Source organism: Sparus aurata, chromosome 24 (assembly GCF_900880675.1).
Source record: "Sparus aurata chromosome 24, fSpaAur1.1, whole genome shotgun sequence".
Taxonomy (NCBI): domain Eukaryota; kingdom Metazoa; phylum Chordata; class Actinopteri; order Spariformes; family Sparidae; genus Sparus; species Sparus aurata.
The window spans coordinates 14,355,733-14,383,634 of NC_044210.1; the positions used below are offsets into that span (position 1 = coordinate 14,355,733).

The 27,902-nt window shown below is 41.9% G+C and overlaps 1 protein-coding gene across 1 annotated transcript; it reads right to left on the reverse strand.

The window, feature by feature from the left end:
- Positions 1–541: 541 nt before the first annotated feature.
- On the reverse strand, positions 542–27,656 carry LOC115576504 (NLR family CARD domain-containing protein 3-like). The gene is made up of 10 exons (XM_030409045.1): positions 27,589–27,656; positions 25,169–25,246; positions 14,937–15,015; positions 14,569–14,797; positions 12,629–14,405; positions 6,867–7,040; positions 6,436–6,609; positions 1,631–1,677; positions 960–1,504; positions 542–577 (listed from the first exon to the last, which is right to left on the reverse strand). Exons 1-10 carry the CDS (start codon positions 27,654–27,656, stop codon positions 542–544), a joined length of 3,207 nt encoding a protein of 1,068 aa, XP_030264905.1.
- Positions 27,657–27,902: the final 246 nt, after the last annotated feature.

Below are 27,902 nucleotides of genomic sequence, written 5' to 3' on the forward strand. Positions count from 1 at the left end.
CCTCCCAGTGTGGACGGCCCCAAAGGTGGCGTTTCCTCAATCCTCAGTGCCTTGCCATGTCTCCTTATTTCCTGTAGTAAGTGTGTGTGTGTGTGTGTGTGTGTGTGTGTGTATGTGTGTGTGCGTATGTGTGCATGTATATAGTACAGAGGGTGGGAGGGAGGGGCTTTCTTTATTATTGTTTTATGTTTCCTGTGTAAAGCACTTTGTGCTACATACTCATGTATGAAAAGTGCTTTATAAATAAAGTTGATTGATTGATTGATTGATCCTGAGCTGATGAATCAGTCTTAAATGAATCACTTTCTTTGAGCATTTCACTTCTTTTGACCACAAAATAATTGTGTGAAAACCTCGAGGATTTGGACTCAGAACTTTAACAGTGGAAGCGACGTCATCAGATACTCGTCCTTCCTTTCTTACTGGTTCTGACTCCAGGCTTGAACCCACGACCTCAGAACTTCACAGAACTTCTTCAGCTCACTGAGCCGTCGAGTCGGCAGCTTATTGGTTCTGTGTGGACTATTTGGTCTCCGGCTCTTCAGTCCGTTGCCTGCTGTTGGACTTTAAAACTGCTCTGTAACAAGTGGAGCCACCGGGTCAGACAGAGAAAGACTTTTCTCACAGCTGTTTAGTTTCACGGACAAGATTCAAATCCAACAAACGTCCTGAAAATACAGCCGGACTTCAACAGCCACAAAGAGCCGGAATTCAAAACAACACGTGACAGAAAGTACAAGTCAATGCAATTTACACAATTTAATGGACGAAGTTTAAAATGCAAATGAAGAATCTTTTCAATCAGTTTGAATAATTTTGTACAAAGTTCACTGATGAATTTATGACAAGAAGCTGAAAGATTGATGTGACTGTGATCCTGTACAGACTCAACTGTTCAGCACTGACAATGTTTCTGTGACAGGAGGAGACTCTGCACACTAAACACCACACAGACACACTGAGGAACCAGGACTGGACCAGAAAAACCCAAATCCAGGATAAAGAGGTTCAGTGAATGTGGTGTTGAAGGTGTGGAGGTGGATCAGTGAGTCAGAGGAGACTCTGTAGAAGGACAGAGTGCCAGCAGGACAGTCCACATACACTGCTACTCTACCAGAGGAGGAGGAGGAGGAGGAGGAGGAGGAGGAGGAGGAGATGAGTGTTTCTCTGTTATTGTGACAGACATAGTAACGACCATCATCAAAGCATCTCAGACTCCAGGACTGATCATTCCGTCCAAACACACAGTCTTCACTGTCTCCTTTCCTTCTGATTTTTCTGTAACTCACTGATATAGAAACATCTCCTCTCCATTCGACCTCCCAGTAACAGCGACCAGTTAGACCAGTTCTACACAGCAGCTGAGGCCACGACCAGGACTCAAACCTCTCTGGATGATCAGGATATGACTGATCCTCCTCCACACGTGTCATCTTCCTGTTGTTGTCAGACAGTTTGATCTTTCTGCCGACTGTGTTTGTGTCGACTGTGAGCTCACAGGAATCTGATGGAGAGAAAAAGACACAACACAGCTGCAGTTATTAATGCGTCATCAGTGTGATGATGACATCACAGATGTGAATGAGTGATGTCACAGTGTTTTCATGAATGAAAGTAAAAAGACACTCACACTTCCTCAGACCTGGTGTCAACCATCGGACTCCAGCAGGCTCCACCCTGAAAGGAGGAGGGGGGTCAGAGCAGCACATCCTCTTTCAGCATGCAAACATGGACATGACATGACTCTCATACACAGAAACACAATCTGTCCATCAGGCTGCTTCTCCCTGTTCTCCCTGAACCTCTTCACCTCTGCCACTCTCCTTACACACTGAGAGTGAGCCACAGGATGTTGGTGTGTGTGAAAGAGGACGACAACATCTGAGAACACACACAAACCTCCTGTTGGATTTATCACTTCATCTTTATTTTATTGGATGTTGTTGCTGTTTCCTGTGGGCGACCTTCCATCCTCAATGATCTATATCACTGCACACAGCTACTGTTCATCATTTAAATTCCCTTTTTATTCTGAAAGTCCTTCCAATAATCATACTACAGCAGTCTACAAAATAAAAGCTGCATCTTTTCAATCATCAAACAAAACCTGTATCCATCGGCAGTGTCTTCCACGTTTGTCTACAATCATATAATTTTCACATGGCAGCTTTAAGATACAACATTTACTGACTCTGCTGCACACACCTCTCTCAGAGTTGGACAGCAGAGTTGACAGCAACTCCTCAGATCTCGGCTGATTAGCTGCTGTAACAGTATTATTTATGGATGCAGACGTTAGCTTCAGGTGGAAATTACCAACATGATCAATGATTGCTGTCAGGCAGAAGTCTCGTCCCTTTCATGCTTCACAGCAAGTTCATAAAATCTGATGTGTCTTGAGATGTCCTTTAAAAAAATACTATTTTTTAATCACTCTCTGATGATCTCATTCTACTACATCAGTAACATCAGTCAGAAGTCCTCCCACAGTTCAAACATGAGAGCAACGTCGTGATGAAACTTTATCGTCCAGCTGAGGCCGAACAATCAACAATCAACATGAGCTGCAGACTCTTGATTATGCCCTGTCTCCAGGGCCGTAGCCAGGATTCCACCACCCCCATGTAGCTTGGTCATGGGCTGATAATGGACCTGACTCCACTTGCATCTCACTGGTTCCTTCTCTTGCTCTTTCTCTCTCCTCTCCTCCTGTCTCTGTCCCTTCAACCTCTTCATCTCTCTCTCCTGTCTCATCCTGTTTAATTATTTAAATGAAAAGTATACTACTGAGTCATGATTACTATAATTTGACTAATATTTTAATGCCATGTTTAGTCATGTTATTACTTATCCATCCAAACATCCAAATAATATTATTGATGGATAATTCATACTGTAACTGAACATGGCCTTAAAATATTCTGATTCATTGCATGTCCTTTAATTTTTTTTACAGGTTAGGATCTCTATTGGCTACCTGTTGCATCTTTAGGCTAGTTCACTATTTTTCTCATTCTCTTAGCTTATTACAATTCTCACCTTTCCTCCACTTTGCCTGTTCATCCTCTGCCTTTCTTGCTGCAAGAAATGATAACTTGGATTGATGCAGCCTCTTACCACTATGTTGCATCTTTGCTCTGATTCATTCAATTGCCGTTCTGAAAATAGACCAGCGGTCACGTCACGACCGTGTTTACTTTCTGTTTTAATGAAACGAAACTGAAGGAAATAATACAAGGTCATGACCTCGTTGTCCTACGGCCCCGTCTGTCTCTGCATCGAGATGCATCTTATAATGGAGACATTTCATCACCTCTAATACATTTATGTTGCTTTTACAATTCGTAGTTGTTTGAAAGTGAGCTGAACAAGACTAAAGAGGAAAATGTAAGAGCAATGTTTTATTCTTTTAATAAAATGCTGGACATGTAAAAAAAAAAAAAAAAACATCTGCTTTTGTGATTTTATGTGATTAATGGGTTATGAAAATAGTTGTTAGTTGCAGTAACTTGTGATAACAAACACTACTCTGTGTTGTGTTGGTAGGGAGTGAGTCTCTCTGGTATGTGACAGAGCTACGAGCACGTTGCTGCAGTCACAGTAAAGTGTTGCTGTTATTACTGTCGTCAGCCATAAAGTGTGTGGATAGACTCAGTTAGTGACTGAAACCATGTGTTGTTTGCTGCCACAGTAGATAAATTAAAAGTCCATTCATGCAACGTTGTCACGCCATCTTCCTGCATTTAACACTACCTATAAATCCTTCACAATAAAAGTCCTGCATAATGTAGTTATTTTAAAACTTTTATTTTAACAAAAAATAATCAGGAAACATTATATTTCCACCAGCAGAACCTTGACACAAGTCCAGGACAGCTGAGAGTGAAACTGAGTCAGCAGCTAAGAGCCAGGCTGATGTAAATTACAACAGCATTTAACCAGAGGTCCACCAACTACTGCAGAGAGCTGCAGCTCTGCTGTTACGGTAATGTGACGGGCATGTTCCACCTTGTGTCATCTAACGATGTTATTGGACTGTTTTATATCTTCTGTTCACTTTAAACTGATGCCACAGACAGTTGTTACAGTCTGTAAATTGTTTCACACTGGGGCACAAATACACTGTTAGTTTTGATCTAGAATGTAATTACTCTGGTGTTGATAAAGATCCATGTCAGAACCATTTTAAGTTTAAAGTCATGCACTTTGGCAAAAACACTGATTCTCCAGTTAAGGGAAATAGTTCTATGGCATACAGTGATTAAATTAATTTATGTGTCACAGAAATCTTTTGAATTTGAGTTTCAGTATTTTCTGATCAGACATCTGACACAGAGGGTCTATTGTTAATATCATAACACAGCAGTGACATGGTGGAAGGTAAATTTAAAGTTAATATTTGATAACCCTTTTTATTTTTATTATCTTCCTCTCTTCAATCGTAACTCTTGGCTTCAAGCTATGCTGCCTTTTCTCCTGAACTGAACTGACCAACTGGAGGTGGAGTAAATGAAGCAGATCTCCTGACACTGAACCATCTACAATCGAGATACAGAGTCTCACGCTAGCCCCTATAACACAGAGAAGACGCATGAACGCCGCAGCGGCAGTTCGCCAATACTCCGCTGTTGGTTGTTAACAGAGAGTAAAGCAGCTCGCTGAAAGCCGATGCTGCGGCTCCTAAAGAGGCGTGACGGTACATGTCATGAAGATGACATCTGTAAGTTTTCAAGGCGTTTCCCAGGTGTCCTTCTGCCAATTCAAACCAGCGATTAGTTTATAATCATAAGGATACTTTTATAATGTGAGGTAATTGAGACCCTGAGCCACCAAACATCCTTGAAACAATAATTAGATAATTACTATCAGTTAACTCGATGCTGTCTTATTCTGTCAGTCGCGGGGACAGAGGCTGTTTTCTGGGGGAAAGTTCACTGAAGTGTCGGTCGCGAGGGCTGATCGTCGTGGAGATTTATTTTTCAACACATACACTTGGTGAGTGAAAGTTTTTTGTTGGTGACAGACGCTGTTTTTCAGGCAGAAATGTGATTTAGAGTCGGAAGGACGGACAAGACGACAGACAGGAGGACAAACGCTTGTCTACGTATAACTGCAGTATTTTTTTTTTTTCATATAAGCGGCCAAAGACAGTTACAGTTACTACATTACTTTTGTTTGGTCCTGTAATGTTGCTTTGTGGGACATTTCTCTTTAGTCAGTTGAGTGAAGGACTGATGTGCGACGATCAGCGCCGGAGCCAAATTTCACCCCTCACCGCCTCCGGAAAATTCTAGCGAGGGCGGAGGCGGAGGCGCAGCACTGTGAATGGGGCTACTGACTGTCTGTTGCTGCAGCAGGACTCTACATACCTGAAAGTGTCCAGTCTCCAGCCTGGATCCTTCAGTCGAGCAGAAAGCTGCTTCACTCCTGAGTCTCCTGGATGATTGTAGCTCAGGTCCAGCTCTCTCAGATGGGAGGGGTTGGAGTCCAGGGCTGAGGCCAGAGAAGTACAGCCTTCCTCTGTGATCAGACAGCCTGACAGCCTGCAGACACACAAAACAACACACATCGCAGATCAGCTGAGAGTCCTGATGATTCAGTGCACATATGTGTTTAAGGGATTTAACGTTTATTATATTCATTATCTTAGTTTTCAAAATTGTGATAATCACCAATGAATACAGAGTATCACTGAAGTCGATGGAAATACCATTAGTTTTGCAAATGACATGAATCAACATATTGTACAGATTAAAATGATGACCTGATGATGGTATCAGATGAAAAAATCATAGGATCACTGAAGTAATTACAGTTCATCCTGAGGGGAGTATGAACGTCAAAATCCACATGACAACCCATCCAATGGTTGTTGATATATGCAAGTCAGAATTAAACAGAATAGACTGACTGACCCACATATTAAAAATATATATAGATTAGGGATGTCATTGGTTTTGTATTGTTACTTTGATGAGTGTAGGATCTGTTAAGTTGTCAGACTGTGAACACTATCAGAACATCACACTCCTGTCCACACAGATGTCATCTCACCTCTGTTGTGGCTCTGTTACAACCTCTGTTGGAGGATTAGAGGCAGAATGAAACCGTTCCCCCCATTCCACCTTTGTAACTTTTATACCTCCAGTGAGGTGGAATAACGCTGCAAGATTCCTGCCTTGAAAAGGCAATGTGAGTGGTCTCTCTGTCTCAACCCAACCAGTTGAGACAATTGGCGGCCAGCCACCAAATCCGGTTCTGCTTGAGGTTTCTGCCAGTTAAAAGGCAGTTTTTTCTCACTTCTGTGTCAAGTGCTTGCCCATGGGGGAAATGATAGGTATCTTAAATAAATTTTTATTATATTAGAGGTACAATCAAGGCCTGCTCCAATTGTAATGTTACATGGAATAATTAAATAAAATAATGAATCCTGACCTGAGAGTTTCAAGGACACAGTGTGGACTCTTCAGTTCAACAGAAAGTAGCTTCACTCCTGAATCCTGCAGGTTGTTGTTACTCAGGTCCAGCTCTCTCAGACTAGAGGACTGGGAACTGAGAACTGAGGACAGAGCTTCACAGCTTCTCTCTGAGAGGTTACAGACACCAAGTCTGGAGCGTGAACAGTAAAAAATACATTAGGTGATGCAGTATTTATAATATCATTGTTGCACATGTGACCTTGCTTTCTGTTGTACTCTAATATGTCAGAGACATGAAAAATCAACAAAACTAAATCTGGATTAAACAGACATTAAACAATAATAAGTAGCATGGTTTCAAAACAAAAGAGTTATGAGAGAGAGAATTTGATTCAATTGGATAAGAAATTTAAAAAATAATTTGGGATCAACTACGAATTATCTGACCTGAGAGTTTCAAGTCTACATTGTGGACTCTCCAGTCCAACAGACAGATGCTTCACTCCTGAATCCTGCAGGTTGTTGTTACTCAGGTCCAGCTCTCTCACACTAGAGGACTGGGAGCTGAGAACTGAGGACAGAGCTTCACAGCTTCTCTCTGAGAGGTTACAGACACCAAGTCTGGAGCGTGAACAGTAAAAAAGACATTAGGTGATGCAGTATTTATAATATCATTGTAGCACATGTGAACTTGCTTTCTGTTGTACTCTAATATGTCAGAGACATGAAAAATCAACAAAACTAAATCTAGAGTAAACAGACATTAAACAATAATAAGTAGCATGGTTTCAAAACAAAAGAGTTATGAGAGAGAGAATTTGATTCAATTGGATAAGAAATTTAAAAAATAATTTGGGATAAACTACAAACTATCTGACCTGAGAGTTTCAAGTCTACATTGTGGACTCTCCAGTCCAACAGACAGATGCTTCACCCCTGAATCCTGCAGGTTGTTGTTACTCAGGTCCAGTTCTCTCAGACTAGAGGACTGGGAGCTGAGAACTGAGGACAGAGCTTCACAGCTTCTTTTTGACAGTTCACAGCTACTTATTCTGGAGAGAAAGAAAGAAGACAGATGGCATGTTAAAATGTTGAATTGTGGTGATGCAGTATCAGGGTTTCCCAAACTTCTCCTCTGAGCACCGATTCAAAAAAGTATTTAGTTTAGTTAGTAGTTAGTTGGTATTTATTTCCCTTTTCATGGCTTTATGTTAGGAGGCTTATGTATAAAGGGCAGCTGAAAGATATGACAGGAAATGGGGATGAGAGATGACACGCAGCAAAAGGACCAGAGGTCGAACTCGAACCGTGGAGAGGTGCAGTCAGGACAAAGCTTCTGTACAGAGGGCGCATGCACTACCAACTGAGCTACAGGACCACCCCAGAGGGTCCCACTTTTCAAAAATGGTGATATTGCGACCCAGTTCAGAACAGGCCTAATAAACTTGAAAAGAGCAGATCTGTGCATAAATTAACATTCCAAACCACACCCCCTTATATTGTCTTTAATACACCAGCCATTTCAAAGAGATACTTAGATAACAACTGTGTCTAATGTTTGTGCTAACAAAAACATGTGTCAGATACATTATAAATGCAGTTTTCACAGAGAGACAGAGTGGTCAGGTTATTCACTGTCTCCTGAGGCTGTGAGTTTTGTGTATGTCACATTAGCTATGTTGGAATGTGGTTTAATTAGGGCTGCCCCTGACCAAGAATTTTATTGGTCGACCAGTGGTAGTCATTTAGAGCGATTAGTCGACTAATCGACGCATTTATATATATATGTATTAATTTTTTTCCCCCAAATACTAGCCTCAGGGACAAAATAACATAAAATTAAAACTGCAAGCAGTGATGAACGGGCCCTCGCAGTCCGCGCGCGCGTCGGGGCGTGCCGCCGTCCAAACGCGCCGCGGCTTAAGCCCCGTTGCTCGGTCGTTGTTCACGGAGGCGGCAACCGCCTGCGTTTGGGACGGTGCACGCCGCGGGTGAATATCAGCCTCTTCTCCCAACGTGTGTTTGTAACGCGGTGGGTTGCCCCTGCCAGTATCAAGCGCTTTCAGGTGAAGTCAGAACAACTTCGTGCAATCCACAGAAATCCTAATGGGCTGCAGGTGAATGATTTCTAAAACATTTAATAATCGGGTACGTTTTGACAATCGATTCTGCACCGTTACGTTGTGTGAAGTGTTACGGCCTTCTCTAGATTGGAAGTGGGACAGAGAAGGGGGGGTTGTGGCTTGCAGTAAACTTCCTCCGCCCTAAATTCAAACCTGGGTCCACTGCGTATGTGGCATGCACTCCAACCACTCGACCACCGGCGCAGATAAGACACTGCCTTCTGTTGTCACCGTGAAGGCAGGAAGGCAGCGCATCATAGGGGAGGATGGAAGTGGAATGCCACAGATTTAGATAGGTAGTGGAGTGCAGCCAGATGTGATTCTTCCTTTTGGAAAGGGACAGCTGTCAAGTGACCAGGTTTGACGAGCGTCCTGCAGTAGCGGTGTTTAACCAAAGAACTCACTCAGTTGTTTCATATCGAAGTGGAATTCACTTCGTTCATCGCGGAAGAGTTGGGCAGAATCACAACTACACACATCTTGTTGTGTGCCACATTGACAGGGCAGACACAACACGCAAATGGCATTCTTAGCAAATTGGCTTATTTGAAAATTGTGTGCTGTGGCTCACTACCACTCACTTATCCATTATGTGGCTCAACCCATTACCATTCAAATATGCCCTGTTGTAACGTGCAATTCAGACAAAACTACCTGCAAATGCCATGTACATCTGACTATGTTTGTCATCACTGCACATAAATATGTGCAGAATAATGCTTCACTTGCCCTCTTTCAAAAATGTATTTATGGCTGTCTATCAGTGTCAAGCTTTTGATCTAAATTCTGCTTTGTTTACCAGTTTTTATTCCAAGAAGTGCATGCTGCCACCTTTTGAAGTTTCAATAAAATCTGATGAATATGCGGCTGACTTACTGGAATTGAATGGAATCATTCAGAGGTTATCTAGATAGGATGCAAATGCCATGTACATCTGACTATGTTTGTCATCACTGCACATAAATATGTGCAGAATAATGCTTCACTTGCCCTCTTTAAAAAATGTATTTATGGCTGTCTATCAGTGTCAAGCTTTTGATCTAAGTTCTGCTTTGTTTACCAGTTTTTATTCCAAGAAGTGCATGCTGCCACCTTTTGAAGTTTCAATAAAATCTGATGAATATGCGGCTGACTTACTGGAATTGAATGGAATCATTCAGAGGTTATCTAGATACATGTGCCTTGAAAGACAACAGTGCCATCTAGTGGCGACTTGTATCACGTACATTATACATTCATGTGCTTCTAAGCTAAATAGACCACTTCCTGTTGGACTGAGAGTGTGGGTGTAAATGAGTCATTTGTGCGTCTTGTCATAACACACATGCATGCCAAATTTCATTCATGTACATGCATGTAGGGCGCCAAAATTGACTGCGATAAAACTTACTTCATGTTTCCAGTGGGTTTCCAGTGGGTGGCGCTATGGATATGACACAGTATTGATGCACAGATCTATTCAGGGCAACTCCCTCTAGATTCCCTCTAGATTTGGCCAAGCCAGGAAATAGTATGAAGGAGATATCAGGACTTGATGCTTCATGGCGAAGGATTGTTATGGCGGGCTCCGCAACTGCCAGCAGGAATGACGTAGGATAAAGATTTTAATAACTTTTCATCTTCAAGGTCAGAGGATGCTACTGAGTGACTTTGAAGTCGGTGGCGTTACATCTGTAGGAGGAGATAATTTAAGTACGAAGATTGGCAATCTTTCAAAATGGCGTCCAAAATCAAAATGGCCGACTTAGTATTGATGCTGAGATTTATTTGGGGAGACAGCCTCTACACTAAATAGAAGTTTGGTGTGGATAGGTAATTGTATGTTAAAGTTATAAAGCCTTGATGTTTGACCGCGAGGGGAAAAAATGGTTTCCACCGCCCCGCCCACTAAAGCATGTCGCAGCTGAAAGATTTTAATAACTTTTGTTCTTCAAGGCATGAAGAAAATTCCTGAGTTAATGTGAAGACTGTGGTGTTTAAGCTCTAGGACAAGATAATTTTCTAAGTCGGCATGAATTTGTCAAAAATTCCGCCACACATCTAAATAACTGACTTCCTGTTGTAGTGAGAGTAAGCATCCAAATGGGTTTTTTGTGCGTCTGGTCATGATGAAGGTGCGTACCGATTTGCGTCCTTCTATGTACAAGTAGGAGGCGGGGCATCACAATAGGGGGCGCTACAGAGCCCATACGTCACCGCCACGCCCCATGACCACACAGATCTCATCAGGGCGACTCCCTCTGCATTCCTGAGAGATTTGGCCGAGATAGGAAATTGTATGAAGAAGTTATGAGGACACGATGCTTTACGGCGAAGGATTCGAATTTCCCGCTCCACTGTGGCCAGCAGGTATGACGTAGGATAAAGATTTTAATAACTTTTCATCTTCAAGGTCAGAGGATGCTACTGAGTGACTTTGAAGTCGGTGGCGTTACGTCTGTAGGAGGAGATAATTTAAGTACGAAGATTGTCAATATTTCAACATGACGGCCAAAATCAAAATGGCAGACTAAGTATTGATGCTGAGATGTGTTCGGGGAGACACCCTCTACACTTACGATCAGTTTGGTGTGGATAGGAAATTGTATGTTGAAGTTATAAAGCCTCGATGCTTGACCGCGAGGGAAAAAAATGGTTTCCACTGCCCCGCCCACTAAAGTATGTCGCAGCTGAAAGATTTTAATAACTTTTGTTCTTCAAGACATGAAGAAAATTACTGAGTTAATTTTAAGACTGTGGTGTTTAAGCTCTAGGACAAGATAATTTTCAAAGTAGGCATGAATTGGACAAAAACGCCGCCACACATCTAAATAGCTGACTTCCTGTTGGAGTGACAGTATGGTCCCCACAGACTTTTTTGTGCGTCTGCTCACGATGAATCAGCGTACCGAATTTCGTTCATCTACGTGCATGTGGAAGGCAGGGAGGAACATTAGGGGGCGCTACAGAGCCCGCAGGTCACGACCTCGCCCAACGGCATTAAATTATCAAATTTTTCACTAGATGTGACGTATATTCCAAATTTGGTGAGTTTTTGGGTATGTTCAGGCCTCCAAAACTGCAGTTAAAGCGGTACACTAGTCCTTCCAATTACAATAGGGACCTCACAGGTCGATGACCTGCTCGGGCCCTAATTATGACACAGCCGCACGCTATAAGTCTGCCGCCTGTTAATGACACCGGCAAATTGTTTCGAATTCTAATTCTGAATGTGTCAGAAAATAGTCTAATACTAGCACATATAACAATAATAAAATGTATTTATCTCTGCTTTCAAACGTTCGGGCCACCATGGGTAGGTAGCTAGGCTACTTACATGTTTAAGGTGTTACATCATTTTCGTCGTGGAGGAGTGATAGGCAAAGTTTTTCTTGCAAAGTTTGCATGTCACCTTCTTGGGGTCATCCTTCTTCTTTTCAAAATGATCCCATAGTTTAGACGTCTTTCCCGACATGGTTGGCTATTAATTGTTGACTGTCTAACCGCGATGTCGACCTGACCTGCCATGTTAAAAAAAAACACTGACAGTGAGTTAGTGTCACGACTTCTGTATCTTCAAATTAATACCCCTCCAGCCTTTTATACACAGGCCAGCCACCAGTCACATAGATTTTGACTTAATTTTGACAAGACACAGCTCCAAATGTTTTTGTTTTTTTTCCCTGCGACCAATCGACCAATGAAATTTTGGTCGGCTAATAAGATTTTGGTCGACCAGTGCTTGGTCGACTATTTGGGGGCAGCCCTAGGTTTAATACTTCTTAGTGTCTAAATACTTTTGGCACATGATCTCTGTAAGTCTTACAAGGAATTGGGTGTTTTAGCTGTGAATCAGTGAAATGATTAACTCAACAGGATGTGTGTCTAAGTGTGACGCTGTCCATCGCACTGAAATGTAGAGGAGATCGATTGATAGACGGACAGATGGAACATTTCACTTCATAAGACAGAGCTTCACAGCTTCTCTCTGAGAGATTGCAGCCACTCAGTCTGGATAAAAAATAATGAGCAGAACAAGAAAATGATTTCTGTTTCGGTCAATAACAGCACATTTACTGCATGCTGAAGAAACTTCTCCAAACTTACAGAACTTTGTTGGAGGCTTTGACCACTGGCAGCAGCCTCAGAAGAGCCTCCTCTGAAGCAGAGTATTTCTTCAGGTCAAACACGTCCAGATCTTCTTCTGATGACAGTAAGATGAAGACCAGAGCTGACCACTGAGCAGGAGACACTTTATCTGTGGAGAGACGTCCTGATCTCAGGTACTGTTGGATCTCCTCCACTAGAGAACGATCGTTCAGTTCATTCAGACAGTGGAACAGATTGATGCTTCTCTCAGGAGACAGAGTCTCTTCGAACTTCTTCTTGATGTACCCGACTGTTTCCTGATTTGTCTGTGAGATACTTCCTGTCTGTGTCAGCAGACCTTGCAGGAGAGACTGATTGGTCTGCAGTGAAAGACCCAGGAGGAAGCGGAGGAACAAGTCCAGATGTCCATTTGTACTCTGTAAGGCCTTGTCCACAGCACTCTGGTAGAAACGTGTCTCTGCAGATTGACGGTCTGTTGTTTGTTCCTCTGCCAGCAGATTGACTCCAGAGTTGATGAACGTCAGATGGACATGAAGAGCAGCCAGAAACTCCTGAACACTCAGATGGACGAAGCAGAACACCTTGTCCTGGTACAGTCCTCTCTCCTCTTTAAAGATCTGTGTGAACACTCCTGAGTACACTGAGGCTGCTCTGATATCGATGCCACACTCTGTCAGGTCTGATTCATAGAAGATCAGGTTTCCTTTCTGCAGCTGATCAAAAGCCAGTTTTCCCAGAGACTCAATCATCTTCCTGCTCTCTGGAGTCCAGTGTTGATCTGTCTCAGCTCCTCCATCAAACTTGACGTTCTTCACTTTGGACTGAACCACCAGGAAGTGGATGTACATCTCTGTCAGGGTCTTGGGCAGCTCTCCTCCCTCTCTGGTCTTCAACACATCCTCCAGAACTGTAGCAGTGATCCAGCAGAAGACTGGGATGTGGCACATGATGTGGAGGCTTCTTGATGTCCTGATGTGGGAGATGATTCTGCTGGCCTGCTCCTCATCTCTGAATCTCTTCCTGAAGTACTCCTTCTTCTGTGGGTCAATGAATCCTCTGACCTCTGTCACCATGTAAACACACCCAGGAGGAATCTGATTGGCTGCTGCAGGTCGTGTGGTTATCCAGAGGCAAGCAGAGGGAAGCAGTTTCCCCCTGATGAGGTTTGTCAGCAGCACATCCACTGAGGTAGACTCTCTAACATCAGTCAGGATCTCAGTGTTGTGGAAGTCCAGAGGAAGTCGACACTCATCCAGACCGTCAAAGATGAACACAACCTGGAACTCTTCAAAGCTGCAGATTTCTTTGGTTTCAGTGAAGAAGTGATGAACAAGTTCCACCAAGCTGAACTTTTTCTCTTTCAGCAAATTCAGCTCTCTGAAAGTGAATGGAAATGTGAACTGTATGTCCTGGTTGGCTTTGTCTTCAGCCCAGTCCAGAGTGAACTTCTGTGTTAAGACTGTTTTCCCGATGCCAGCCACTCCCTTTGTCATCACTGTTCTGATTGGTTCATCTCTTCCAGGTGAGGCTTTAAAGATGTCTTCTTGTCTGATTGTTGTTTCTGGTCTGTGTGGTTTCCTGGATGCTGTTTCAATCTGTCTGACCTCATGTTCATCATTGACCTCTGCAGTCCCTCCCTCTGTGATGTAGAGCTCTGTGTAGATCTGATTCAGAAGGGTTGGGTTTCCCGCTTTAGCGATCCCCTCAAACACACACTGGAACTTCTTCTGAAGGTTAGATTTAAGTTTACACTGACAAACTCCAGAATAACTTCCTAAATAAACACAACAAATAAACTCAGTAAGTCATTCATAAAGAAAATATGACAATTTCCTTGCACATATAAACACGTTTTCCATGTTTTTCCTCCATCTGTTGAGACATTACAAATTGTCTCATTGATCCATCATGTTAAATCTTTAGAGAAATCCTCTTACTGCTCTGCAGACAGTCAGCCAGCTCCTCCTGCTTCATTCTCCTCAGGAAGCGAAGTGTGATCTTCAGAAATGCCTCTCTGCTGCTCCTCCTCTGCTCTTCATCCTCACCGTCCAACACCTCCTCATCATCACTTTGACTCTCTAAGCATTCTGGGAAATCTGAGCTCAGAACCTTCTGGACCTTCTTCAGCTCGTTCTTCACAAAAGTGACAATGTTCTCCTCCAGCAGCTGAAACAGAATATTACGTGAATGACAACATTTAACATCAGATCCATGTTGGGCAGATTCACCACTGGTCTGCAAAGTGCAGCATGGAGATTATTGTGAACAGACTGGATGTAAAAGCAGTTGTTGTTCATGTACAGACCATAAATATGGAGTCCAGGTGTGTCTGATGCTGCTGGACAGACGGACCTCTGGGAACCTCTGAGCTCTCCTGGTCGACTCTGTGGAGGAATCATGAAGAATCAGTCACATTGTGTCTGTCCACTCAGAGACAAACACAAGCTGAAGGTCATGTGGAAGAAGCCCCATAAAAGAGGAGGAGGTGGAGATGCTTGACACCTCCATGTTTCATTGGGGTGCAACTAGATAACAAGCTGAACTGGTCAGACAACACTGAAGCCTTCGAAAGGAAAGGACAGAGCAGGCTCTTCTTTCTGAGGAGGCTCAGGTCCTTCAATGTTTGCACTAGGCGGCTACGGATGTTCTACCAGTCTGTGGTTCAGTGTCATCTGTGTTGTGGTGAACTGGGGAGGTCGCATGGTAGAGCTGCACGATATTGGAAAAAACTGACATTGCGATTTTTTTTAACCCTGCGATATATATTGCGATATGAAAAATACAGGAATTTTCATCAGATGACCTGAATAGCACTTTATGTTATGCTGCATTTCAAAATGATAAGCATTTAGATTTCATATGAGCTCATTCATGCGTGCTTGTGCCCTCCCAGAACTTCCCTAGCTTGCTTACCTTCATTTTTAAAAATTACGTCTGTCTAATTTTCCTTCTGGTGCGGGTCGGGCGTCGGTAACAATTTATAGTGGGTCGGTGCGGAATGTGATTTGTGCTACTGTCGGAAAATGGGTCAGATGCAGTTTTATGTCGGGTGCGGGTTTGCAAAATAAGACCTGTGCAGGACTCTGTTGTGTTGTACCGACATAAATGGTCAAACAAATTAGTTGTGTTACCTCTCGTTGTGGCAACAGATGTAAGACACTGCCGACACAGAGGACGTGTTTGCTCAATATCATCCTTCTTGTAGCTGAAATAATTCCAGATAACTGAAGCTGCTTTTCTTTTTGGCACCAAAACATTTTCTCTTGTTCGTTGCTCATTTTCCAATGTTTTTACCAGCTACTCACTCCATGTGCAGGGGCATGGTCTGCTTGACTAAGAAGTAATGTGATTGGTGGATCGCTGCGCATGCAGACTCTGCAGACTCTGCATGCGCAGTGTGTGTCAGGTACCCTTGAAATGAGATGAGTTCATTTGCCTCCTACATCGCAGGCTCTGCGATGTGACTATTGCACACACGTACATCGCGATGAAGATGCTCAAACGATATATTGTGCAGCTCTATCGCATGGTACAAACAAATTGAATAAGCTGGACAGGAAGGCCAGCTCTGTGGTGGAGATGGAACTGGACAGTCTGGAGGCTGGAGCAAAACTAACACACCAGAGAACAGTGAGGGGAAAACACTGGCTTCATGGTGCATTTCCTTGCAAGCCGGAGGTCAGTAATCATGTCTTCCGAACTAAAAACATTCCAGTGGATCTGATCGAAAAAACATGGAAGCTCGCTGCAAACATGTATTTTAACGGAAAATCTGTGAACTTCAGATCAACTACAGCAGCTGATTTAACAGTTGAGGGCACTTTAAGAAAAGACAGGAGTAGTCGGCTGCTAACACATACTGTCAAAGACTGAGACTGAGCTCAGATCAACTGAATCAAAGTGAGAATAACAACTACAAACTGTTTTACTGCACGTTTCACAAACAAACACTATATGAAGTCAAACATGATGAAGAGGTTAAATCATCAGACAAATGTTAAACTGGACTGAAGAGATGAAGACTGGTTCTACTGGACAGCTTTCACATGTGAGAATATAAATGTACTAAAGAAGAACGATGCTGAAAAAAACAAGTTTAAACACTTTTATCTTTTTTTAGAATATTTTATTTTCAGTTTTCAATTCAACAAAATATACATGAAAACACGAACACACAGCTCCAGGCCCCTCCCCCAACCCACCCACCCACAAACTAAGAGAAAGAGAGGGCAAAAATAATAGTAATAGCAATAATAATAATAAAAATATATATACATACGTACATACATACATACATACATACATACACATATAAACATATAAGAGCGGTCGAGAGGCGACATGGACAAAGAATAAGCACTGACAGCAAAGAATCTACAACCTGTCCATCATAGAAGTGGACAATGTATCCATATATGCCAAATAAGGCTGCCACATCTCTGTAAAAGTATTATAGTCTTTCCTGAGTATATATGTAATTTTTTCAAGTGGAACACAGCTATTCATTTCTGAAACCCACCTTCCTATAGAAAGCTGGAAGTCAGACTTCCACGTGATGGCTATGCACTTCCTTGCAACACACAAGGCCAGTGAGAGAAATTTCTTTTGAGCCTTTCTTAATCGTGTATCAATATTTGTAGTATCTCCTAATAAGCAGGTTTGAGGATCTAACCGGAGATGCACTCCGAGAAGTTTTGTCATGATATCAGAAACATCCTGCCAAAATGTATTAAGTTTTGTGCATAACCAGGTGCAGTGCAGGAATGTGCCCTCTTCTATACTACATCTAAAACACAAACTGGGTATCTCAGGATTATATTTATGCAATTTCTGTGGCGTAAGCAGTGTTGGTCAAGTTACTTGGAAATAGTAATTAGTTACTGATTACTGATTACTTCTCCAAGAAAGTAATCCAGTTACTTTACTGATTACTTATTTTAAAAAGTAATTAGTTACTTTACTAGTTACTTTACTAAGTTACTTTTCAAAAACATGATGCACAACCTGAATACGCTATAAAGCAATAGACCTTTCGTGGCAGCGGGAAATAAATGGACAACAGCCAGACATGAGATAAACAAACCCAGTGTGAGCCAATATTACAGTAGCACCAGCTCCCAAAGGGCTTTGCATCACTACCCACCTCCTCTAGTAGGGCTGGGTATTGTTAAGAACCTCTTGATTCGATTTTGATTCTTTAGGTCGCAATTCGATTCAATATCGATTCGATTCAATACTGATTTAAATGCTTCAATATGGATTCAGTAATACGCAGTAATAAACAAATAATTCATTAGAGCACCTGTTGATAATTTTCAAATTCAAAAAAGTAATCTTAAATTATAAATCTTTCCTCTCGGAAGCTCTAGGTGAAATGTAAACAAAGGCTATAGTTATAAAATAGTGCAACCATAGTTAAGCTGAAAAAGTGCCATTGTTTCTGGGACTGCATGGTACATTTTTGTCTGACATAAAGAGACATAACTGCAGTCCCTCCGCCCTCCGGCTAGACGCAAGGGGGTAACACGTTGACACTGAACCCCCCTCTCTCCGGAGCAGAGTGCTATTCGCGGGCACACGGTGCAGCGGCCAGGATGAGACCGGCTGCGCTGGGAGTTTACGTTACAGTCTGCGAAAGAGCGGTGCGTCAGACGTCGGCTACTCGCCTCCGCAGCTCAGACGGTCTTTCCGCGGAGCGTCACCCTCCGACCCTCAAGCGAGATCGTGGGCGAGGCGCTTCCAGCTGCTGGAGGCGGGGACCGAGAGGCATCCGGCGAGGGACAGCCGCTGCAATCAGCCCTGCATACGTCATTGTCACTCACGAGACAGTCTCAAAAAAATCACGGTTAAGTAACGCAGTAACGCAGTAACGCAGCCTGCTTGCGGGAAAGTAACAGTAATCTAATTACTGTTTATGCTATTGTAATCCCTTACTTTACTTGTTACTTGAAAAAAGTAATCGGATTACAGTAACGCGTTACTTCTAACGCGTCACTGCCCATCAGTGGGCGTAAGATAGGTTTGATGGAGAAAGTTGTAATAGGTTAGCCTGTATCTGGAGTTAATAGTGGCAATTCGACTCTTTTGACACAATGCAGACCATAGCTCTGTACCCATTGTCACACCCAAGTCGGACTCCCATTTCTCCCTTGATCGGGCCCGTCGCGAGAAGGCAAGCAATCCAAGCAATTGCTTGGGGCCCCGAGCTGGCCTGAGGCAGCCAGCCAGCCAGGTTCGTGACCTCTGCTGCCGGCAAAATACAAAACCTCGGCAGTCATCACATGAAGCGTAATTATGCATCAGGAAGCCAGAAAAGAAAGAAGAGAAGACAAGAGGAGGATAAGAAAAAACAAGATAGTGGTAAGTGATACATTACACTGGATAAAATAGCTCTACTTGTCTTGTACAATTAGTGTAATTTCGCAGCAGGTAGGCTAGCAAAAAATGTTCATGTTTGCTACCTGCCTGACGGCCAATGCTGCTTGTAACAGTTAGTGCAACTTTTTTTCGAACGGACAGAATATGGTTACATACTGTAATATGTTTATTAACGGGATAAGGAAGACGCAGATCTGTTCCAGAATCGCTGTTTATCGTATTTAATGACATGACGTCATTGCTATAGCTTTGTAATAGGTTTTGATGAAAGTGGCATAGCTTCTCTGCTATACTAACAATTCCACCGTGATAATCTGTTAGGAAAACCACACTATAAATTCCGTGCATCAAAGCAGATCGGAATATTCATGTCTAGTAGTATTCATGCACACCAGCTGTTTACTGTCTTTAAAGCACCAGGTGCGTCTGTCTAATTCTCAAACAGCAGAATGCTTAAATGTTATGTTAAGTTACAAGTAGGTCAATGTATAACATTAGCTTGGGATGTTTTTAAGAATTTGTAGTTAAGAAAGTAGCTGCATCCCTTCTAAATATCAAAATATGGAAATGTTAACATATCTTTTCTTCCTCCCTCAAGGTGTTTTGCATAAATTTCTCAGCCCTCAGGCTCTTCCTAAGGAACCCTCCATTGATGAAGGTAAAGTGAATTTCTCTCACTGAGCTGAGCTGTTAATAGTGACCTCCTCCAATATGCTAACAGTGAAATGGTCAAACGTACTTCACAGGTAATTTCAGATTTTTTTTCAATTATTTTCCCAGCTACACCATCAACTTCATCCTCCATTCATGAGGAAGAAGCTGACATGGAAGAGAGTCGATCCAGTGGTGCCATGGCCTCCTCGACAGATGCATCACTTCTCAGTGCTGACGTTTCCTCTATAGCACAAGGTACCATAAGCTCTATAATTATAGCTGATATCCTGCACAGCCCAGAGTTTAAACTGACGTGTGAAGCTTGTGCTGTCATATTGTTAGAAAAAAAACAATCAATATTGAATTCCCACCAAACTGTGTAAATACCAGTCACTTTAACCCATGGACATTTCAGAATTTTTAACATACAGTAGTGCCTATCAAATTTCTAGGTGTCAGACACTCAGTGATGCATTTTGTACCTGAACAGTGGATTATATTAATTAAAAACATTATTTTTTCCCCAGCTACACCGTCAATAGCATCTCTCACAGTGGAAGACACTGCATCCAGAAGACCAGGTGCGTTACCCTCATGAAGCAGTCTTTCCAGATCGTTAAGCATGGGTAAAGTCATTTCAGATCCCAAAACAGATTTAAGAAATATTCTTAACTGTAGGTAACAAAAAAAATTCCTGCTGGACAGATCATACTTCCTCCTTAGGTCTTCAAAAGACATCAAGGATCCATCCTCATAGCAGTCCTCCAAATGACAGATCCCTTTCTTGTACCATATTTCCAGGATCTTATTATCCACTGACATAGGTATGAGTTCATTCTGTTTCAACTGTGTTTTGGGTGAAAATATGTTTTTTAGTCCAATATTTTTCCGGACTACATGCCACGTTTTGATGATATGAATCAAGACAGGGTTATCAGTTCTTCTGGAGATAATTGTAGGAGTCCACTTATAGATAAAGTCTGCAGGGGTATTTTCTTTAAGAGCATACATTCCAATTGAAACCCAGGGTGGGACATTATCACCCTCAAAAAGAAAAGAAATAAGTCGCATTTGGGCAGCCAAATAATACTTTTCAAAATTAGGCAGTCGAAGACCTCCCAGTTTATAATCCCATGTAAGTTTTTCTATTGAGACTCTTGGAGTCTTACCATTCCATATAAATTGTCTGATATATTTATTAAGGTTTTTAAAAAAACTGAGTGGCACTGGAATCGGTAAGGACTGGAAGAGGTACTGCAGCCTTGGCAGAATATTCATTTTAATGCAACTTATTCGGCCAATCAGAGTAATAGGTAAATTTATCCACTTCTGTAAATCCTCTTTTATTCGACTAACTAGTAGTAAGTAATTAAGTTTGTACACATTTTTAAGGTTATTATCCAGCGTAATTCCAAGGTATTTTATCCCACTTGGAGACCACTTGAATGAGCCTCCTTGCTGATGTTCCATATAGTCAAAGTTTGAGAGTGGGAGAATTTCACTTTTGTTGTAATTTACTTTAAATCCAGAAACAGTTCCAAATGTATGCAAAACAGTTTTTAACTTAGCAAGGGAATCAAATGGATTTGTTAAGTAAAGAATTATATCATCTGCCATAAGATTGATTTTTTGTATGGTCTGGCCCACTTTTACAGTCTTTATCTCTGAGTCCTGTCTGATCGTCTCAGCCAGAGGCTTGACGGCCATAACAAACAGCCCAGGGGACAAGGGACACCCTTGTCTGCTTGATCTACTCAGGGGGAAAGCAGTGGACATTTGTCCATTAGTAATTATTTTGGCTTGTGGTTTCTTATAAAGCGTTCTGACCCAATTAATAAAATAAGAGCCAAATCCGAATTTAGATAGGACCTTGAGTAAATAGGGCCACTCAAGCCTATCAAAGGCCTTTTCAGCCTCCAGGGTAACAGCTATACTAGGTTCAGGATTGGAGGTTGCCCTATGAATGACATTAAGTAACCTACACATGTTACTTGCAGAGGATCTCTTCTGGATAAAACCCACTTGGTCTAGGTTTATCAATTTTGATAAGAATTTACCCAGCCTGTTTGCTAAAGCTTTAGAAATCAATTTATAATCCGCATTCAAGAGTGAAATTGGCCGCTTTTAAGGGTCCTTTTTTTTTTATGGATCACTGTAATTATAACCATTGAAAATGAACCAGGGAGGCTTTGTGTCTTAGATGCTAGATTAATCACATCCATAAGAAGAGGAATAAGCAAATCCTTAAACTCTTTGTAGAATTCGGGGGGGAACCCATCCTCCCCTGGTGATTTATTAGATTGCAGTGTAGAAAGAACGCTTTCGATTTCTTTTGAGGTAACCGGTAAATCGAGATCCCTTTGGTCATCCTGATTTAGTTTAGGTAGTTCAATATTATTTAAGAATGTATCTATCATGGACAGATCCTCTGGTGATTTTGATTCGTACAAATCAACATAAAACTTTTTAAAAGTTTCATTTATTTCTTTTGGGTTCTGTGTAATACAGCCATGTTCATCTTCAATTTGGTTAATTGTTTTTGAACTCTCCTCTTTCTTTAATTGCCAGGATAGAACTTTATGAGCTCTCTCCCCCAGTTCATAGTACCTTTGTCTTGTTCTCAAAATATTCTTCTCAGCCCTATAAGTGCATAATGTATTATACTTGAGTTTTTTATTTACCAATAAGCTGTATATCTTCCTATCCTTATGTTGTTGAAAGTCTTTTTCCAGCCCAAGAATTTATTTCTCTAGTTCTTCCATTTCTGCCACGTATGATTTTTTAAGTCCTTTTGTATATCAAATTATTTGACCTCTTAAAAAAGCTTTTAATGTGTCCCAAAGTATGAAACTATTAGGGGAGGAAGGACAATTTGTTTCACAGAATAATTTGATCTGATCCCTGACAAATTTACAAAAGTCAGGTTTTTTAAGAAGGGTTGAGTTCAAACGTCACCTGTACATATTGGGCATTTTCTCAGACATTACTACTGATAAGGTGAGTGGGGAATGATCAGAAAGTATCCTCGGCAAATACCCAGACTCTAATACTCTGTAGGTTACATGTGTTGACAGTAAGAAAAGATCTATTCTAGTAAATGAATTATGACGGTTTGAATAATAAGAATAGTCTATCGTTTGGGGATGTATTTGCCTCCAAACATCTGTTAGATTAAGATCTTTCATGAATGATAGAGTGGTTGAGGCTGATTTAGGCCTTGAAGTGGAAGTAGCTGATTTGTCCAGAATTGGGTCTAAACAAAAATTAAAATCTCCCCCCATGAGAATGTGTTCATGGCCTCCTGATACTTTAAGAAAAATATCTTGAATAAAGGAAATGTCGTCATAGTTAGGGGTGTAAAGGTTTAGTAAAGTCCACTGTTCAGAATAGATTAGACAGTTTATTAAAATGTATCGGCCTAATGGGTCACTAAACGTTTCCTGAACAGTGATAGGAATGTTTTTATTTATCAAAATAGCGACTCCTCTCGCCTTAGAGTTGAAAGAAGAAGAGAAAACTTGGCCTATCCATCCTCTTTTTAATTTGTTGTGGTCTTGCGCGGTAAGATGGGTCTCCTGTATAAAGGCTATATCCGTTTCAATCTTTTTTAAATATGTTAACACCCTTTTCCTCTTGACGGGCCCATTTAAACCATTGACATTGAAACTAACAAATTTCACCACCTTATTCATGTGAAAAGTTTAAAGAATAGGCAGTAGCTTGTCCTGCAGCCTCTCAACAATAAGCTTAAAGAAAATGCCTCTCTTTCAATGGAACCAAACAGAAAAAAACAAATAAGGTCAAAACCTCGCCGTTCCCTTACGCACCGACCCCCTGAACACTCGGCACTATCCAAAATCGCCAACCAGGACTTCCATTGAATGCTCCTTAGAACTATCATACCTAGCTAAGACCCTTTTTGGCCCGGAGCTCTTTTATATATAAACTTTTTATCACTCGGTATAAAGACAACCTCAAATATAAACATTGTAACCAGAAGTAAATGAAAGTTAATGAAAGTTCAAGTGCAACCTCACGACAATAGGATAAGCTCCCTTTATGTCCATAATGTCCAAAAATAGGTTGTTGTAAAACATTTTTTAGGTAATAATAATACAAAAATAAAAATAAATAAGAAAATAATAATAATAAAAGGGATAGCGGGGATATCGTTGCACTTACACAAGAGTCATTAGAAAGTTCGAGAAAAGTTTGTGAAAAGGATATGCAGGAATCGCTCTCCCCTCAGCAGTAGAGGAGCTGTAGTGCTGCACCTGTAGCTACAGGTGAAGAGCAGGGCTATTCGCCTCCCGGGAGGTCTTGGAGAAAGGACGCCGCTGCTTCAGGTGATTTGAAGAACTTTTTCTCTCCGTTAGGTAGGACGACTCTCAGAATCGCTGGATGGAGGAGGCTGAATTGGAGATTCTTTGCATGCAGCTCCTTCGTTTTTTTTTTGTTTTTTTTATATATATTTTTTGGCCTTATTGATAGAACAACTGAAGATATGACAGGAAACAGGGAGAGAGCTAAACAGCTACCCACTGAGCTAAACAGCGCCCCATGCATGCAGCTCCTTCTTAACGTGGTTTTAATCCTTTCTGCGCTTCACCAGGTTTGCACTCAGATATGGGAAGAACATCACGGCATTTCCATTGAAAGTGATAGGCCCCCCTTTTTCACTGGATGTCTTAGCGGCTATTCGGAGAATGTTGTCCTGGTCCTGGTACTTCAGTAGACAGATGAGAACTGGTCAGGGTCGCTTTTCCCCTGGCGGGCGGTATGTCGGGGACCGATGCTCTCTTTCAATGATCAGTGGCTCTGGAAAGTGCTGTTGTCCCAGCACGGAGGGGATCCAATCTGTAAAAAATCGCAACAGATCCGTTCCCTCTCCGCCCTCCTGTAGGTTGACAATGCGTACATTGTTGCGCCGGCTTTGGTTCTCTAGTTGGTCTACTCTGTCCACGAGGAGCTCCTTCTCCGTCAACAGGCGGATGACATGGGTGTCCAGGTCAGCTAGCTTGTCCTCAGCCGAGCTAATTCGCTCCTCCACCTCCGTAATATGTGAACTCATTCCGTCTATCGCCGTTTTCAGCCCCGAAATAGAGTGATTTATTTCGGCAGTTTTGGCGTCGAGCTTCTGGGAGAGTGCTTCATTTCCACGTTTTATTTCTTGTAGTATCGCGAAGCTTCCTTCCACTCCACACTGCTCTTCCACGGCCATGTTGTGTTCCGCGCTCGTTTCACGTGCTACAGCTTCCCGAGAAGAAAAGTGGCCGATAATTGAGCTTTGTGTCTTATTTCGAGATCTCAAGTCCATACTTCACCAGTTGGATGAAGTTTGAGGTACAGCGGGTGTTATTTATCACTCAAATCTGAGTTTTCATTAAGAGCTCCGGAGCACACGTCTCCCTAGTTCAGCTGCATCACCGGAAGTCTAAACACATTTCTCTGAATAAGTAACATAAAACATGAATCAGTCATATTTTCATGTTATTAACAGCTCACCTCTTTACAGCAGGAGGTTGTTGTCCTGTAAAATCAATGGGACGATCATTTGACCAGTCACTCTTGAAGGACACACAGCTGGGTCCAGGTCCAGGTTCAGGTCCAGGTCCAGGTCCAGTAGAGGCTGGTCTCCTGTTGGACAGAGAAGAAGACCACCAGAGATGTTAATTCACTTTCTAGTCTTCAGACACAGAAGCTTCTGTCCATAAAATAGTGGAAAACATCAGGAATAAACTTTCAGAGAATATTGGACCAAACTAATTCAATAAAGTGAAATGAAGACTTGGAGACTGGTTCTATTGGGCAGCTTTCTAAAGTGAGAATATAAATTTAAGTGAAGAAGAACGAAGCTGAAAATAAACATCAGGTTCACCAGCTCACCTCTTTACAGCAGGAGGTGGTTGTCCTTTGAAATCAATGTAACGATCATTTGACTGGTCACTCTTGAAGGACACACAGCTGGGTTCAGGTCCAGGTCCAGGTCCAGGTTCAGGTTCAGGTCCAGGTTCAGGTCCAGGTCCAGGTCCAGGTCCAGGTTCAGGTTCAGGTCCAGGTTCAGGTCCAGGTCCAGGCCCAGGTCCAGGTCCAGTGGTTTTAGAGGGAGGGCCTCCCTCCTCTCTGTCCTCACACTGATTCATGCTGCTCATCTCACACACACTTTCATCTGGAGAGGAAACACAAATCATTCATCTGCACATCAACTGAAATCAGCCTTTGGATCAGAAACACTCTTGAAGGACAAAATGTCTGAAAGTCGACTTCCTCTTCTAACATTTAAAATCAGAGCACATTATTCTAGAACTCACCGACTCTATTAATACATATTTCACTAAATGGCTGCTACAGGACATCAAACCAAAACTAAATCATGTCATTAAATCAGTTTGTATTCTGTTTTTTACTGTTCTCTACTAATAAAGTCGCTCACAGCAGTGACGTGAAATCTGGAGACAAATGTGAAAATGTCTTCTGACAGAAAAGAGACAGTGGACTGATCCAGGACCTGTCTTCACAGATCTGCAGGAAGGAAAGTGATGTCATCAGTGTGAGGTTTATTTCAAAATAAAAGACTTTTGTCACATAGTAAGTGAATTTTGTTTATGTAATTTCTACAAAAACATTATCACATTTTAAAGGGTATAAAAACAGTCACTTTCCTTCTGTACATGACTGTGGAGACTTTCTGTGGAGCATGGAGTTTTAAATAACTGATTAAAAACAAATACTGACAAGCTGATTTAACCAAGAGGCAGAAATTGTTCTAATAACCTGTTGTGTTATTATAAAATATGAAAGTCTCAGGTGTGTTCAGGTGGGTTTTGTCTGTAGAGGCTATGACGTCTCTCACTGACTTCACGTCTCCTGTCAGAACATCAGCTGCTGGACTTGGATCAGTCCACTAGATGACGTCATGACGCTGTGGTGGAGTCAACACACGTTTCTCTGATATCTTTTAATCTAACAGAGTCAATCTGGTCATCTGTTGTTTATTTAAAACATTTATCTGCAAAGTAAAAATTAGAATCTCTTCCTCTGAGAAGTAATCAGGAGCAGAAATACTCGAGTAACGTAACGGGCACTTTAAGTACTAACACTGAGAGCCGACGTGTTCCTGCTGACTGTTGCTCAGTGATGAAGTTATATTTGTATTAATTAAATAAACCTTCAGACTCCTGGATGTCCTCTTACTGCCTCCTCATCAGTCATGGACTGTAAATACAACCACAGATTATTCTACGACACCAACAGCTGCTCTCCAGCCGCGTTTAGTGCGTCAGACAGCGGGAGAGCTGCGGCTCGTCTCGGCCTCCTCCACAGGCTGATTCAGGCAGGAAAAGCTGCCTTTAGTCATCAGTAAGTGGAGCTACACAGTGACAACCACTCTGTGTTCAAACACTGACCAACTAACTCCACTTCTACCCTCATTTCACCCGCTACACTCCCACAGTGATCCAATAACGACGCTGCATTCTGACTATTCAAGTTGTGTTGGGCCCCAGAAATGATGCAACACGTCTTCCCCTCGTGTGAATGCAGGTGTAGTTGTTTAAAACTTTGATTTAGGTTTTGCTTCGTCCTCTGATCTCATCAGAAACATCTGATCACCAGAAGAGGAAGAAGCACCATGACAATGAGCAGTAAACATCAGTTCATGTTCCAGCCTGCAGCTTCTCTCTCGTCAGTCTATCCTGCTAAGCCGGACACTGCAGCTCCTGATCTGTCTGTTTATGCACTCTGACCTTACTCTTTCACATTTTGGAGGCAAATATTTTCCTTTTTTACTCAACTACATCTGTTTGATAACTTTAGTTACATTACAGATTACATGCTGCATTAGAGCAGAGACTGAAAACTGGTTTCCTGCATTTCACAACTGACGACAAGTTAACAAACCTTAATCTGGACCAGTGTTGTAGTACTCGAGATCGGTCTTGGTCTCAGGACCATTTTTTGAGTTTTCTTGGTCTTGTCTCAGAATCGAGGGCATTTCTACTCGGTCTTGTCTCGATCTCGGACTCTGCAGACTCTGATTTTTTGAATGAGAACTATCAAGACCACTACTGACAGGCTTTTTGTCCATGCCTTACTGATAAGAGTGAAAAACTGTTCCTGATTATTTATTGTTGTAATTTCATGAAGGAAAGACCAATGTTCAAGAATGTAAACAAAGCATACCTTACTGAAATGTCAGCTTTTTCACACAGCTTATTTAATTTAGGTGGTACGGACTCCT

Coding starts and splice junctions, on each gene's coding strand:
- LOC115576504 (XM_030409045.1), bottom strand. CDS start 27,656: ATGCCCTCGATTCTGAGACAAGACCAAGAAAACTCAAAAAATGGTCCT. Junction 7,041..12,628: donor AAAGCCTCCAACAAAGTTCT/GTAAGTTTGGAG, acceptor TTCACGCTCCAG/ACTTGGTGTCTGTAACCTCT. Junction 6,610..6,866: donor TGTAGACTTGAAACTCTCAG/GTCAGATAATTC, acceptor TTCACGCTCCAG/ACTTGGTGTCTGTAACCTCT.